Source organism: Cyrtonyx montezumae, unplaced genomic scaffold, assembly GCF_038088225.1.
Source record: "Cyrtonyx montezumae isolate F1298 unplaced genomic scaffold, pur_monq_1.0 scaffold_4, whole genome shotgun sequence".
Taxonomy (NCBI): domain Eukaryota; kingdom Metazoa; phylum Chordata; class Aves; order Galliformes; family Odontophoridae; genus Cyrtonyx; species Cyrtonyx montezumae.
Window position 1 is genome coordinate 20,342,175 of NW_027072045.1, and position 15,380 is coordinate 20,357,554.

The window sequence follows — 15,380 nt, forward strand, 5'->3', positions numbered from 1 at the left end:
GTCCTGTTTACAGAGGGAATAGAAGGCACATTATAATTCTATCTGCTTTTTCCTTCTTACTAAGGCAATGATATTTAGCAGCAGCCAGGTAAACAATTTTGCTGATGCAACACAACTGACATAGTTCCTTTTGACAACCTGGTAACGCCTGTCACTGCCCTATCACTGATTCACACAGTGCTGTCAAACCTGTTGCTCTTCATTTTCTCTGTACTTGAATAAACAAAAACAGCTTATAGTACAATTGTCTTCCCATTTCCTGCTGATTGTTCTCAAGAGTATCTTAAAGTTTGGGGCTTCAAAACAAGGAGAAACTACTGTGAAGTAACCCTTTGTGTTCACATAAACACATTACAGATTATTCCCTTGCACTTCTTGATTACATCCTTCTATCTATTAATGCCCCTTAGTGACTTTCTCAATAAGGAAAAAGCATCAGTTTTGTCAGTGTTCTTTAAAAATAAACAAAAAGCAGAAGCCCTTGTATTCCTACCTTGCTTTAGCTGATCGGGAGGTCTAAGGTCTTTTTGTTCTTTCCCCCACACAGACTGAAAACTCAGAGCCGGTAGGATTGGTGACTGGCTGGCTAGCAGAGCTCAAAGAACTTCCTTTGTGAAAATAGTGTGCATGGCATAGGCATCCTCTTCTTGAGCAGGAGCACACTGACATACATCAGGTAGTGAGGTGCTGGAATAGGTTGCTTGGAGAAGCTGTGGATGCCCCACCCCTGGAGGTGTTCAAGGCCAGGTTGGATGGGGCCCTGGGTAGCCTGATCTGCTGCCTGCCCATGGCAGGGGACTGGAACTAGGTGACCTTTAAGGCCTCTTCCAGCCAAAGCCGTTCTATGTTTCTATGAATAGTTGATATTTTTGTGGGATCTGGACACAGAGCATTAACGAAGTACAAAGGATGGGACATAATTCATTATGGAAGTTAACCACATTGTGCCATTAGGGTCACTGTTTTTTCCTTTTTCCTTGTGAGTCATTTTTCATATCCTTGTGAATTTTGTCTCTTACGCTTGGTAATTATACATGGTTTCTACTAATGGACCATTAACTTCATTATTCAGCCTTAAATGTCCTGCAGTTACAGTGGCAGCTTAGCTGCTGCTGCTGTTGTAGTCCATCTAGAAAACACTGTGTGAGCAACAGTTTGTAATGTAATAAACTATGCATAGAGATTGACACAAATACTGCTTTCCAATGTAACATTTTTTTTCTCCTCCCCCTTCACCCCTACCTCATCACACTGTGTGATCCTGTGAGCAATCTCCTTCAACTCCTTCATGGATTTTTCATCTTGGAAATCGTAGGGAAAAGTTTCTGTCCATTCCTTCAGGAGTTGAATGATTTTGGCAGCAAAGGACTTCAGCTTTGCCTAGAAAGAAATGCTGAGTTAATTACTGACCACAGACCTTTTGGACAGCAGGACTTGTTGAAGACTTGTGTAAATCCAGACACTCTTGAAAATACTTTGCATTTGTAGCAAGTGAAAGGGAGAAAAAAAGAACACACTGAACTTTAACCATCTTCCTAAATAATAGGATTTAGCCCCTTTTCAGGATAGCTTGGTTCTGTCTCTTACTAAGTGCTTTGAAGAGATTTTCAAGGTTAATTGTATAAAGCCAGGAAGACAACAGGATAGTTTAAGCATCTTATTTGATTGAAGCCAATGGGACATGAGTTGATTTATGCCATCTGAGGCAGCAGTACCTTGGCGTTTCATTTCAAATGCATATCCAATGCGGCACGTACCAGGTACAGTTTGTGAGAGACATTCATAAAGACACTTTTGTTCTACAGAATTTATCAGACCTTCCAGATGGATTTGCCTAACAAAATATACAGTGAACAGTAGGAAAGGTATGTGTGTTCACTATACATCATCCAAATAAAACTGGACTTTGAAAACCAGTATTGGCCATTACTCAAAAATATATTAATGACAGGACAGAGAAGAAGAATCGTTTCTTACGTTCTTCTGTTACTTGTGAATATTCTGCAGCTTTGCATCGGTTATACTTGATTGGATGCCAGTTATGCAAGTATTGTAGATTTACTGATGCTGCTCTCTCCAGATGAAGGAGCACTCTTGCAAAACTGGGGGTGTGTTAGAAGACTTAACAAATAATAAGAATACAAACTTAATTCAGGTTATATTGATTTTCCACCCAACCTGTGATGCACTGAGGGGAAAATGAGGAAGCTTTCATCTGTTTACCTCTCTGCTTGCATAAACTAATGTCCCATTACACAGCAGTTCCTTCTCTTTATCCGCAATATACTTTCCTTATTGCATTCTCCATCAGCAACTTAGGGGTTACAGAAGGTGATTTTGGCATATGAGTGCTGCTGTAAGAAATCAGTGCATTGCCTTCTACGACAAATAGACAATGTTTTACAAGAACTGATGGAAATTCCTGCCCAAAAACATTATCTGATCATGTAATGCCCTCGCTCATTAAACCAGACCCAGAAGTTGATCACATTAAACTGTTTTCTGTACTCTTTACATCTCAATGGTAATACAGTCAGTGGGAACGTTAATAAATGGTTAATAAGCCCTTTAAACCATACACCCTGGAATCTTCACTCTGACAATGAAGCCAATGATCCTTGCAAGTATGACAGTTTTCTTGCCTTTTTCTTTTTTTTCTTTTCAGAGCTGCAAGCTGCACTCTGCTAGCATGTTTTTCCTAGCTCTTTTTATTGACAGTGCTTAATAAATCCTGCTAGTGAGAGAAGCACAGAATAGGTGGGTAGTGATGGCAAGAAGAAAATATCTGTGATTTGCTTTGCCAGCAGTTGGCATTCCTGCAAAGAATGTAGGTACTGACAGGAAAGCTCTGAAAGTTCAATTTCTGTTAGTGCTGCTGCTGTGGGGCCCAGCTTTAACATCTTTCCAGACAGAGAGACTGAGCTCTACATTACAGCTGTCAATCCTCTAAACTTCCACTGTCACCTGCCTTGAGGAAAATACAATTCATGCTTGTTTGCTAGGGTATGTGTGGATCCTATAATTATTAAAAGGATGAATAATTCTCTTGTGATATGAGAGAACTAATTAGCCAGCCAGTGCTTCCATTCCATCAGAGCTAACAGAGGAGGTACATGCTTACTGCCCTGATCACCGAAAGCTGCTTCAAAGCTCCTCTTGGTATTATTATTTATTTTTTAAACTTTTGGAATTTAATATGGAAGGATGGGGGAACAAAGGCTTCAGAATCTTCTGTCTGTGATACGAGCAGCTCCATGTGAACGCTGACTTCCTATTGCATGTATCTATGCTGAGAAGTCGCTGTGATTTGCTTTCTTTGTGATACATAGCTAGGCAGCTTTTGCAGGACAACAGCAAACAGTATTCATCTTTGGGATTACAGGTGTAGAGGGCTTATTGTTTTATCTGATGCTTCTAATGCTCATGGAAGAGAAATGTACTTTGAATGCAATACCAAAAACCAGTAGCTTAGCAGAACATGAGATTCCAGTTTCATGTGCATTCTAATGAGCCCCAAAGCATCATAACAGGCTTGCCACCCATGATCTGTGATAGCCTAGACAGAAATCACAGATATGTGAGGAACAGCATGTGTTTTCTTTTTTGTCATGCTTGTAATAAACGTACTGCTCCTGTAGTTCTGCTCCAGATGTCAGCCTCTCCTTGCAAGTTCTGGGTTTTCTGAAATCTATGAAAATACTTATCCCAGTAGTGTTTACCCAAGTTTTAACAACACGTTTTGTTTGTGGGTTGTTTTTTCTTTTTTCTTCTTTTTTTTTTTTTCATCAAGTAATACTGTATACAAGTTTTTGTTTCCTGTGACCATCTTGTTTGAGGCTCTCCAATTTCTAATGTGCTTCTGGGGAATTGGGCTTGACGTGAAGGGATAAAATTTAACTTGAGCGTAGCTATACTGACAAGTATACGATAATAGATATCTTAAACTCTGGAACTCTTTACGTTTGTCCAAAAGGGCTTTCAGAGGGCTCCAAGATATCCCATTGTTCTTTTTAATCCACTTTTCTCTCGTTTTCTGCAGGATTCTGTTAGCAAATGATGTCAAAAACAAAGAAATGATCAGCGCTGTGGTGCCTAACCACAAAACCTGGCTCCTGGCCACTTCAGCTCACACACTACTGGGGCAACAAGTCAGCCAGCTTCTTGTCTTAGTTTGTTTATGCAAATCTCTTATCAGACATGATCAGAGCTGCTTTAACTACTGCCAGCCATTTCCTGCTGTGGAGCCACTTAATTAGAAGGTGCTGGTAGCTGATGATACTTCAGTGAGTTATGACAGTGAATGAGTGGCTTGGAGTTGAGAATTTCCATGCTGTATGTAAAATGAACTTTTATTTGCTAAAAACAAATGTTTGTAAATGCTAGTAGCTTTCTTTTTTTTTTTTTTTTTTCCCCTTTAAAATATACAGGTGCTTGCAGTGCAGGTCTGCAAAGTAGTCATTGGAGAGGGATGTCAGAAATCTTACGTAGTGTTTTCCAAGAATGTTGTGTTTAGTTAGCAGGAAAAAATTATGGTTCACTCTAAGAGGGTAGGAAGGGATCAAGGACGTAACAGGAAAAGCACCTAGAAAAGCATGTAAATTAAGGCAGCCTCCCAAACCTTGTGTTTTATTGTCACCTTGCTGTTGGTTCTTCTGTAGGCCTGTTTCTAAACTCAGCAAAAGATGTGACAGTGTGGGTGTTTTGCAATATGATCAGCTCTATTTCACGTCCTGTTGTTAGAATGTAATGCTATTTCGTGTCAGTGTGGAAGCCATGATGTTTTTTAATAGTCTTGCTGAAAAGCCAGAATCACACTACTTCACCACTAGTAACATATCTTTGAACAGTCAAGTGAATTATTGCCCAGCTTCTGTTTTGGTTTTGAAACTACTAGGTGTATAATTATTCACAGAAGAGTTGCATCTCGTAATTCTTTATCTGAAATACTTGGATTTAAAAATGACATATTTCGATACTAACTACAGACAGCTGTCAGTTGTCGTCACATTCTGTTAGACAGCTTCACCCCTTGTTTCACATGGTCAGAATATCTTAGGAGTTTCTCCCTCTCCTATGTAGTTAAGCAGAGCTGAGGAAACGCTGCCATTTACAACGTACCAGCTTGGGGGTGCTAAGTCATGAACCTTTTTGGGGGTGGTGGTGGAAACTATACATGCTAAATGCATGTTCTTGCATCCGTCCTCCCTGACCTCTCCAGCTCCCCAGAACCAACATGGCTACCCATAGCTGCTTAATGTGTGGATGAGGTAATTGATCTGCATAAAAGTCAATCAACTCAGGAACAGTAAGGGAGGGAGAAGCCCTTAGGACAGTACTGATGTCAAAAACTGTGTTGCCAGACCTCAAGGGTTACTTTTCAAGGTCCCTACTTGTAGTCTTGCTGCAACAAGTATAAAAAGAAATGGGACTTATCAATGTGCTGAGAATTAGGAATGCGAGCAAATTATTTCTTATTGTAGAAGAATGGATCTAAAATAAGCATAAGATTTAAACAGTTCAGATCTTTAAGTATTTGCTGATTTCGTCCTTGTTTCTGTCACTTACATATGCATCCCAGCTGGGACTATTCTGGTACTTCATTCTGGTACTTTAGTCAAGTCCTTTTATACAATTTCTCCATATGGTAAGACTTAAATGGTTATAAGCGCGTATCATAAACTGACCCAGTTGGGTTTAACCAGTTGTAGTAAAGCTGCATAATCAGATGTGCAGGGATAGGCTACTATTTTAAGTACTGCATCCCTTAATTTTCATGAGATGAAATTTCCTGATTTACCATCACACCGACTTGTAATGCTCCATCAAAAACAGGTTTTTGGTGTAGTGTTCAGAGCTCTCAACTTTGAGAAAGTGATGGGGGTGACTGGAATCAGATTCCAGAGATCTTTCTTGGCAAAAGCCCAAAAGTGCAAACATCTTGCTGGGCAGGTTTGTGGCGGGTATGCGTTGCTCTGGCACACAGCACTGACCTGCATCTTCGAGCAAAGTTGGATTTCCATGCTAAGTTACTACACCACCTACATTTGTAGTTACCAAAGAAGCAATAGGGTTTCAAGGAAGAAGACCTAAATAAAAATGCATTCAGTATTATGTGCTGTCTACAATTTCATTTATTCTCTATCAATCTATCTAGCTTTACAGTGAAAAGGAAAAGGTGGGAAATAAAAGACACTAGCACTGCCAGCTGCATGACATAATGGTAGTTCATTTACCTTTTCTGCCTCGGTTCCAGCTTCAAGCTGCTGCTTCTGTTTAATGCAGATCTGCCCCACTTTAGCCAGGAGCTCATGCGGGTGAATGAAGACTCGGGAGCTCAACAGGAAAGTGAAGATGTAAGTCCTCTGTGGGAGCAGAGCGGGGAAAAATCAGGTTTGAATAACAAGCAAGAATCATCTGGCCTCCTTGGAGACTTGTAACTAAAAACTTTTCTATAAAATAGGAATGTAGCTTTATGTCATGTAAACTTGGCATAATTTTTCCCTCTTCCAGAGATGTGGTGGTCTTTTCCAGCTCTGCATTTCCTGTTCACAGTAGGCTTAAAGGCTGCTGCTGTTGTTTTCAGAATTCCAAACGTAATATGCCTAACTAGTCATTACTCACCAAAAAGACAAATGGAATATGCCCAATATAGGTTGTTTATATCACTTGAACACTACTATTTCTGCTGCTTGATTTCTTCAGGAGTGATTGCTCTTCATCAAGCAGCAGAAAACTGCTTTGTGTGTGTTCCAAACCACAGCTATAATTTCTTCATGTATGTTTTTTTTTTTTTCCTTTTTCCTCACTCTCACAAGCTTTATGTTAGGTTGAGGCCGTACGACAATAATTCAGTTTTAGGTGTGACCTGATCAATATGGGGCCCATTTCAGACTCTCTTCAGCATTAAGATTGCTAGTATGTGTCAACAGTTATTATTTCTCATTAGAAATAGCCTATTTCCATTTTAAAAGCTGTAATGCAATATATTCCAAGTCATACTCTGTCCAGTTCTGGTGATGCGAGAATGGATGCCTTCAAGTCCTCATCTTGTTTCAGTATTTGACACTTGTCTTCTGTTTTTCGATGTAATAGCCAGGGTAACAACGGTAGCACCTTGTAAGGGCGTCTGTCTTTCTATTGCAGCTTTCTGACAAAATCTGTAGTTAGGAAATTGTAGGGCACTTCGTTGAGTATGGATTTCATTTACCCTATGTTACACTTGAAAAGCGTGCTGTTACTTTGCCATTTGCACCACGTTTTTTTAGTAATGTGATGTGGCAGACCATAGCCAGGTACGCCGACAGTCAATGTACCATCTTGGATTGGGCAAGGAAACTTAAGGCCCGATGTCTAAAACACAGTTGTAGATAAACAACGATACCCCTGACTCCAGAAAAGGCTGGGATTTATCTCTGTAACTACAGGGAACAGCTATTAAAGAAAAATGTTTCAACTTCTCTAGTATGTATAGCCTAAACCTAACGCTAAAATATCAGAGAGGAAAAAATGTTTTTTTTGTTTTGTTTTGTTGTTTTTAAAAATAAATCAAGTTAACTAGAAGTCAATGTGTTGAGCATGTGTGAAGTATATAATAGATGAAGCACATATCTATGGAAAATCTAGCCCTGTCCCGAACTTGTGGAGGAAGCTAATGAAGAAGCAGACTGTGGTACAGCAGAGGCGTTGAAAATATGCATTCTGATTTGAATATTAGGCTGAAAGCTAAATTGATTCACGAAATGAGACACTTATCTTATGGGGACAACATATCAGACTTTTTATGCTGATGTATGTGAGAATGATCCTTAAACTGATACAACCCCCATAAGAATTAAAATGTGAGAGAGAGTAGTGCTGGTTTCAGGCGAATAACCTTTGCCTGGTTATCTTGACTCTTTATGGTCAATTTCTGTGCTTGTTTCTATCAGTGTGTCCCTGAACTTGGAACTGTGAGTCTGGCCTATCTGGGAAAAGAATGTAGTTGATGGGTGTGGCAGCTGTTATGGGGTTGTGTGAAAATTTCTGTTCTGGAAACATGAAGCAGCTCTTGCGTTTACCCTATTTTCCATTTAAGAAAGAAAGAGATGAAAAACAATTATGGACTCTTATCCTTTCATCCCTATTCTACATTCTTGTACACAGGGAGTGTGGAAGCCTGGCAGAAAGATGCCTGCACATTTAAGTGGCAAGGAACTGAAATGCAAGCTGCTCTGCCCAGTCGGTGACCTTAGTTCTGATAAACAGGAACACATTTTTCTTTAAGGAAATATATAATTTTGCTTTCTGTACTAATTCTAGTGTTGGTCTTCTTGGTGGAAGACTGTGTGATGTGGGATAGTGTTTGTTCAGAGTAACTGCAAGAAAGCCCCCCTCAGTGTAGGTTTCCCTGTTTTTGCACAGTAAGAAAAGAGCGACCTAGATGACCTGTACTTCTGTTTGGTCTCTCTGATAGTGTTTTGTATGATGTTCAAAAAAGTGCTGAATTGGAAAGATATGGAAAGCTACGTGGCCTTAAAAGCACATCTTTCTGCTTAAAACTTGCTGCCTCTCTTAATCAGTGACATCCGCACTGGACCTTTATGGTGTTTTTCCAGACCACACTGAACTGCTAAGTTTTAGAAACAAATTATCATATTTTCTGGAACCCACCTGCTGTATGTTCACTCCACTTTTTAAGTTGCATTTCTGAAAATTTGCAATTTCTGAAAAGCTGCATTCAGCTTTTTGGAAAAGAAAACTGTTCTACTCTGGTCAATCAAGAACTGCCAGTTTACAATTCTTGAGTACCTGATCTTATTTCTCAGGTTTCTCTTTTTATACTGTTGTTGTTGCTTATGCTGGTAACGGGTTAACTGCAAGTAAGAAATGATTTAAACATGTCCAGTATCTGGGCCGAGCCTCTTCTCTGCCTCTCTGCTAATAATCACTTCCTGTCCAATAAAGAAAATTGAGGCTGAACTAAGCCATGCATTGCAGCTGAGCGTTAGGTCATAGTCACTAGGAATATAGTTGTAATGGACAGGAAATATTTCATGGGAATGTCAGATGTCTTCTCTAGATCAAGGATTTCTGTCATTTGTTACACCTCTACTCCACTGTAGGCCACTCTGAAAGTAATGCCTCTTACATGGAAACTACAACAGATATGAAGAACACAATAACACCATTTGATAGAAAAAATTCTTAGCTACAAAATGCTGTTTTTTCAATGCAGTCACCACCACTAGCTATGCAACTTTACCAGAGATAAACAAGAGTCTGCATGCCATGCTGTTAAAAATAAAAAAATAGTAATCATCTGCACCAGTGGAGGTGACCCACTGTTGCCTCTGCTGAAAGTCACCACCCACCATCACCTCGCAGTGTTTATGTACACTGCTTGGTCTCCACAAATGTTCAGCATGCATCAGTGAATATCACTGGATGCTATTTTTCCTACACAGAGAGGTTTAATGACACACCTTTGCTTCACGTCAGACACCATTCTGTTCATGCCCCTCTGCTGCCATACATCACACAGCAAGAAAACATAATGGAATGTTGGTGGGGAGGTTCAGACTCTACTGCCATACCTCCAACATATGCTTTTGACATTGTGGGCCAAGACAATAAAATAGGAGGCATTACTTTCAGAGCAGCCCTTGTATATAAGCAAGGTGTTGTAACAGTGTAAAGACACTCTTCTCACGGGCAGTCCCTCACATGTGAAGATGATTCGGAGAAGGCAGTTTAGCTAAGAAGCAGTCTGGTTCGACAAAGATAGATTAAAAATGGTTCCTTAAGCTACGAGACTGAAAGTTAAGCTCCACTTACCCTATAAAAGTGACAGGTATTTGAGAGAAAAAGCAAAAAAAAAAATCCTTTCTGCATTTGGAACAACTTAGCTGACACAAAAGGGTCTTGTGCTTTACAAGAGAAAAAGAAGGCAGATTCCTTTAGTGCCTAAAGTTGTTGCTAAGAGATGAGCTGAATTATATTAAAAAAAAAGGCAAGCATGCTAGACTAAAGGAGAAATTGTTACTCTCTGACCCAAGAATGTACTGATGTTGTCTGGGGAAGGAAAAAAAAGAAGAAAAATCTTTTGTGCACTCACTGCTGAGTCTTATGTTTGTGAAACATTTTCTTGAAATGTTTTTTGCTTGGGCACAAGGGTTGCAGACTGGTACATTCCATTCCTAACCTCTCGAACTTTTCTGTCTCACAAGTATACATTTTCCTGTGTGCTGAACGAGTCCCCGTACACAAACAAACCTCAAAAGAGCAGTATACAAATGTAGGTCCTTATCTTTCCTGTCCTCTCTCGTCTGTCTCTTGTTCTGCCAACATGGCAAATACAGTTTTGTTTTGCTCTGTAACCAGAACAGAAAGATACTGTTTGCTTTCTCCTCCACCCCCTTTTTTCCATCTGAAAGGTTACTGCAGTCTTTAGCTTCATGTCCACAGAGACAGGAATGCCTTCTAAACATTGATCTCAGATGTACTAATCCAGAAATTTGGACAAGTACAGTAACTTATAAATGTGTTTCTCTGAAACTAAAGGTAACCTCTGCTAACATAACCAATACTTTCTCCTGGTGAGAGATAACTTGTGGTGCCTTGCTGTCCTTCTGTGCACATGCAGCCAGAGACATGAAGCTGGGAGGTGCTTACACCTTCCTCTTGAGCAAATGGTACTGATTCCCCTTCTGACAGCACCTCCATGCTAAATGACTATCACTCTAACAGCCCTAAAAATAGAAAAGGGCAAGAAATTAAGTATAAACAGACATCTGAACTTAAATCCAAAACTTGCATTTGGAGATGATTCAAATACAGTTCCATCTCTGTCATTCAAGACTTATTTATCCACTTGCTGTAAAATTAATCCTTTTAGCTAAATTGGGTGATCTGATTTAAGCAGAAGAATGTGTTCTGCTGTAGAGGAGATGAATTTCGTTTAATACCATTTTCCAGCTCCCTTTCCCAGCAGTTCCTTTGATTGCTTCTGCTGCATCTCTCAGCTGTCAGTTCCCTGTCCATTTCAACTGCAGCCTCCTGGTGGGGTCTGTGCTCGTGTGGATCGTGATGCTCCCTTGCACAGGATATGTGAGAGCACCATGGAAACCAACAACATTCCAAAATAACTCATAGATGCCTTAAGTAATGCTCACTTTATGCAACCCTTTTCAGAGAAGCAGTGTTATAAATAGATTCTATGTTACAATAAGGGATGTACATTAACAGCTACTTAAGTAACTTAGCGATATTCCAGAAATCCAAGCAGCAAGTGACTACATTAACTAGTATTAAATAAAAGAAGCTGGAGCTGATTCCCTGGAAGGTTTGCCTTTGGCAGTCTAGAGCTGGTATATTGGGTTTTGTGGTTCTCTTCAAGCTCTGCCTTCTTTCTACACTACGTATCTGGGAGGTGAAGGGAAAGCTGAGTTGAATGCCTAACTATGGATATCTCTCTGTGCTGAAGAGAGCTTGATACTTAGCATCCATTGAAATTAGTGCAATTGTACATATGCATAATTAAATGAGAGGTCTGGGGTTGAACCAGAAAATTAAAACAGTTTGATTTTTGCCTTTTTTGATCTCTCACTAATAATTGCTTGGAATTCTGCTGCTTGTACCACTGAACTTGTGGGGGTTTTATATGGGAGGGGAGTGCACTTACTGTGTGGTGACTGGAAGCTGGGTGGTGTCTACGGTGTATGTGAGAGCTTAAGGAGGTTTTGTTGTGACAAATATGAGACCACAGAAATTAAGTTCTATGCTGATTAGATGGAGAAACATTCCATCTAGTTCCAGGCTAGCATGGCCTGCTCTACCACAGTTAAGTTCAACACAGCAGTTAATACTGATGGCAGTTTCCTGTCACTCTGTCAGTCCTAGAAAGGGTTAGGTTGCTTCTGTCATGCTGCTTTTTCATAGCTTGGATGGAATATATGCTATATAATCTCTGATTTTTGGCTATTTGTTTAAATAATGTCTTCCATTAATGGGTACAAAGGGACATTTTTAGAGAATGCTTAAACAATATCACTCATTCAGAATCTTACATCATGCCTTAGTGTTATCTAAGTTGTCTCATTTACTTCAGGGGACTGCAGTGAGGACATCTAATGATTGCCAAATCATTTCTAGGCTCAGAAATGTTGTTATAGCGCTTGCTCATTAAAATGTACTGAGAAAGAGAGCATTTTACTTACAATTAATGTGGTTGTTGGTTGTTTTAAATTTTATCATTCTGATGGTCTAACTAGGAGATGCATAGAAAACCAAGGGAAAAACAAAACAAAAAACATCCCTAGAGCTGATTTCAGCTGAAAGTTTGTCCACTTCCCTTGCTAGGAGATGGTTAGACATTAATCTTGGCTGCATTAGAGAGAAAGCAGATTATAGGGATTGAAAATTGTGGCTAATGCTGCTTTTAATTGGTTTTTAAGGCACCCATTTGGGTTCAAAATGACTTTATCTTTCTAACAGGTGTTCTTATTAAAAAGCAGAAAGGAGTATCCCTGTTGAGTAATATATTTAGTGAGTGAGTATTACAAGAAAAATAAATGCATCTTTAGTCTGCATCTTAATCTTGATTTGGATGGAGGTAAAGTCTCTTGTATTAAGGATTCAGATTTGTGCTATATTAGGAAAACGACAGGAAGGAAACAAACCCTTCAGTGCCTACTTACATCTGGATAATAGTCCATGGTGGGTACCAGGCGCTCTATCAAGGCCTCCAATGATCCAGAAACAATGTTTCCATCCTGATAAACGGGGTCCACGCATCTCTCTCCCATATCAGGCTGCACTTGTCCACTACAGCTGGAGCCAAGCATGCTGGAAAATATTGGCGTCTGGGGCATAGTTTCCTATGGAAGTGGCAAAAGAGGAAAAAGAAAATAAAAAAGAAAGACAGGGTAGTTTTGAGTATGTCTTGTGCCTCTGTAAAACCCATACATACATATATATAACACACAATTATATACTTGACTTAAATGCACCCTGGACATGGCAGCTACGTTCTGAGTCCATACAGTCACACGTATTTGAGTTGCAGTTTTGGTTTGAAATGCATATGGAACTACAGCAGTAGGGCTGTAGACACAGAAAAGGTAGAAATTGTCTTCATTGCACTCAATTTTCCTTTTCTTTTCAGTTGTCCCTTGGCTCCTTACACATAAAACTAAACAGGGATGAAATGCAAAATGTTTTCTGGATTCTGCCTTACCAAGCAAACAACTGTAATATAACATCTTTCCTCCTATTTCTTTGAGGTCATTCTTGGGCAGAACACCTGACTTATGATAATAAATAATCACTTCTGTAGCTGGATGTAATCCAGGTCTTTGCAGAAGGGCATCTTCTGCACAGATATCACAGGCAGCAGCAGGGCTGTACCTTTCCTGACACCGTGGGATGCGTGGCAGTGTGTGCTGTAATATGCGCTTGCTGTAACATATAACTCTAACAACAGTCTCTCTGAAGTTTTTTGCTTAGGAAACAAACCTGCTGTCGCAACACAAAAACCACACAAAGGCTTGGGGTTTCCACCTCCCTCCACTTGGCCGCAAGTTAAATCGGTATCCTGTAGTTACTGATGGCAAGTAAACTGTGGGGTTTGGGGTTTGTTTTAAACAAGCTAAATGTACCCATAAGGCCAAACAAAACATGCAGCCATTGGTATGTAAAGATGGAAAGAGCTGTTAAATGTCAGTACTGCAACTCTTCCCCCTGTGCTGCTGAGAAGGTGAAGTGAGAAGGGGCAGTGGGAGCTCTTGGGCTCCCTCTCGCCCTGTATGAAAATATGCTGGTAACATCACATTTGGAAAAGCACTGATGTAGAAAAAAGGGGTTAGGCCATTACCAGGACCTTTAAATGGCAGCTGTTCCTCACTGTATTTGGCTTTAGCCATAGGCCCTTGCTTTAGGTATTCAAAAACTAGTTCAAGAGCTGAAAAATTTTAACGTTATAATTTTTTTTTTCCTCTTGTTTGTTTTTTATTTTAATTTTTTTCCCTCTCCTTGTTTGGGTAACACCTAGTATACAGCATAACAACCCTGTCTTCCTTTAATGTATACTCTTCTTCCGTGATGTGCGTTCTTCCTTTCCAACTTCTACACCGTTCCCGTTCCTTTTTCCAGCCGGGGCTGCACCCCCGCTCGGCTGTGCCGCTCCCACGGGCTCTAGGCGCGCTGCTGCGGCAGAAATGCCGCCAGCGACAGGACTTGTCCATCAGGGTGACGGCTCTACTCGTAAGTTAGACTGGATCTTGTGGCTTCACCGGCAGAGCTCGGGGCGGGCATCCGTGATGCAGCTGCGCTGCTGGGGCAGCGCCGTTCCGTCCCGGTCCCGCGGAGCAGCCGCATCACAGCGGCCATCAGTTGGGCTCTGTGCCCTCAACTTGTCAAAATGCAAAATGCAAGATCCAGGGGCGAAGCGAAAGGGATGAAAACTGCCGGTTCTGCCCCGGTAGGCATTAAGGATGCTCCGGTATCTTGCGGTTTCCTCTCTGCTCTCCCTTGGGCTTGCAATGCGCAGGAACGTGCCGCAGCCCCGAGCCTCCGCAGCAGCGCGCTGAACAGGGCGCTACGCACCCATCTACAGACGCGTTTTTTCCCTTGTAAGGTTAGGGGGACTGCAGCGGTCAGTTCCTGCTCGGGCCGGCGGAGGCTATCTCAGTGCTGCAAGGGAAGTCGGCTGCCGTCTCAAGCTCCCACCGCACCGATGCCGGAGGAGAACGGCCCGCGGTCAGGACGCTCCTCGCGTCGTCGGTTGCGTTAAAGCCCTTCGTCGGACGAGGCTCCCACCTCCCCCCGATCACGGGACTCCCCGGTGCTCGCCGGGGCCGTGCCGTCTCCGCCGGCCGCTCCGCACCCCTTCTCCGCCCGCTCCCCCTTTCCGACACCTGCAGCCACGCGCCGCCTCGCCGCGCTTACCCTCATCTTCCCGGGCGCCGCGCACATACGCGAGAGCCGGGCTTGGGCCGGCCGGCAGCACTGCGCCCCGCTCCCGCCGCCCGTGACGTCAGCGCCCAGAGCGGCGCCCGTTGGCTGAGAGCGAGCGTGGCCCGTTCAAACGGAGCCGTCAGCGGAGCGGGGGAGGCCGTGTGCGCGTCCGTCCGTGCGGTGGAGGGGCGCGGGGATGAACCGCGGCGGGCGGGGGAGAGCCTTCCCGGGCGCCTTGCCGGCCGTCGTTCTTCTCAGAGCTCCCGTTCCCCCGAACGCGCGTGGTTCCCGGTGCTTTCGGCGAGGAAGAAGTCCCCGGTCCGTTTGCCCCTCGGTCGCGGGCCCGCCGGGGAAGCAGCCCCGCAGGAGAAGGGAGCGGCGGCGGCGGAGGAGAAAGAGGAGGGCAAAGCAGCCCTTCCTCCTGCCTGTTTACAATCCCGCGTGCGGCG

General features: G+C 42.2%; 1 protein-coding gene across 3 annotated transcripts in view; it reads right to left on the reverse strand.

Annotated features, from left to right (window-relative positions):
* Nucleotides 1-15,380, reverse strand: part of RASGEF1A (RasGEF domain family member 1A) — a 152,015-nt gene that overhangs the window by 8,547 nt on the left and 128,088 nt on the right. For 2 of the 3 annotated variants that reach the window (XM_065746998.1, XM_065747000.1), the window contains 3 exons: nucleotides 12,675-12,854; nucleotides 6,234-6,362; nucleotides 1,243-1,380 (listed from right to left, as the gene is read on the reverse strand). In XM_065746998.1, coding sequence (XP_065603070.1) covers nucleotides 1,243-1,380; nucleotides 6,234-6,362; nucleotides 12,675-12,854 — 447 coding nt within the window. Of the gene's footprint in view, nucleotides 1-1,242; nucleotides 1,381-6,233; nucleotides 6,363-12,674; nucleotides 12,855-14,922; nucleotides 15,017-15,380 lie in introns of those variants that run through there. The other variant, XM_065746999.1, reaches the window with a different exon arrangement.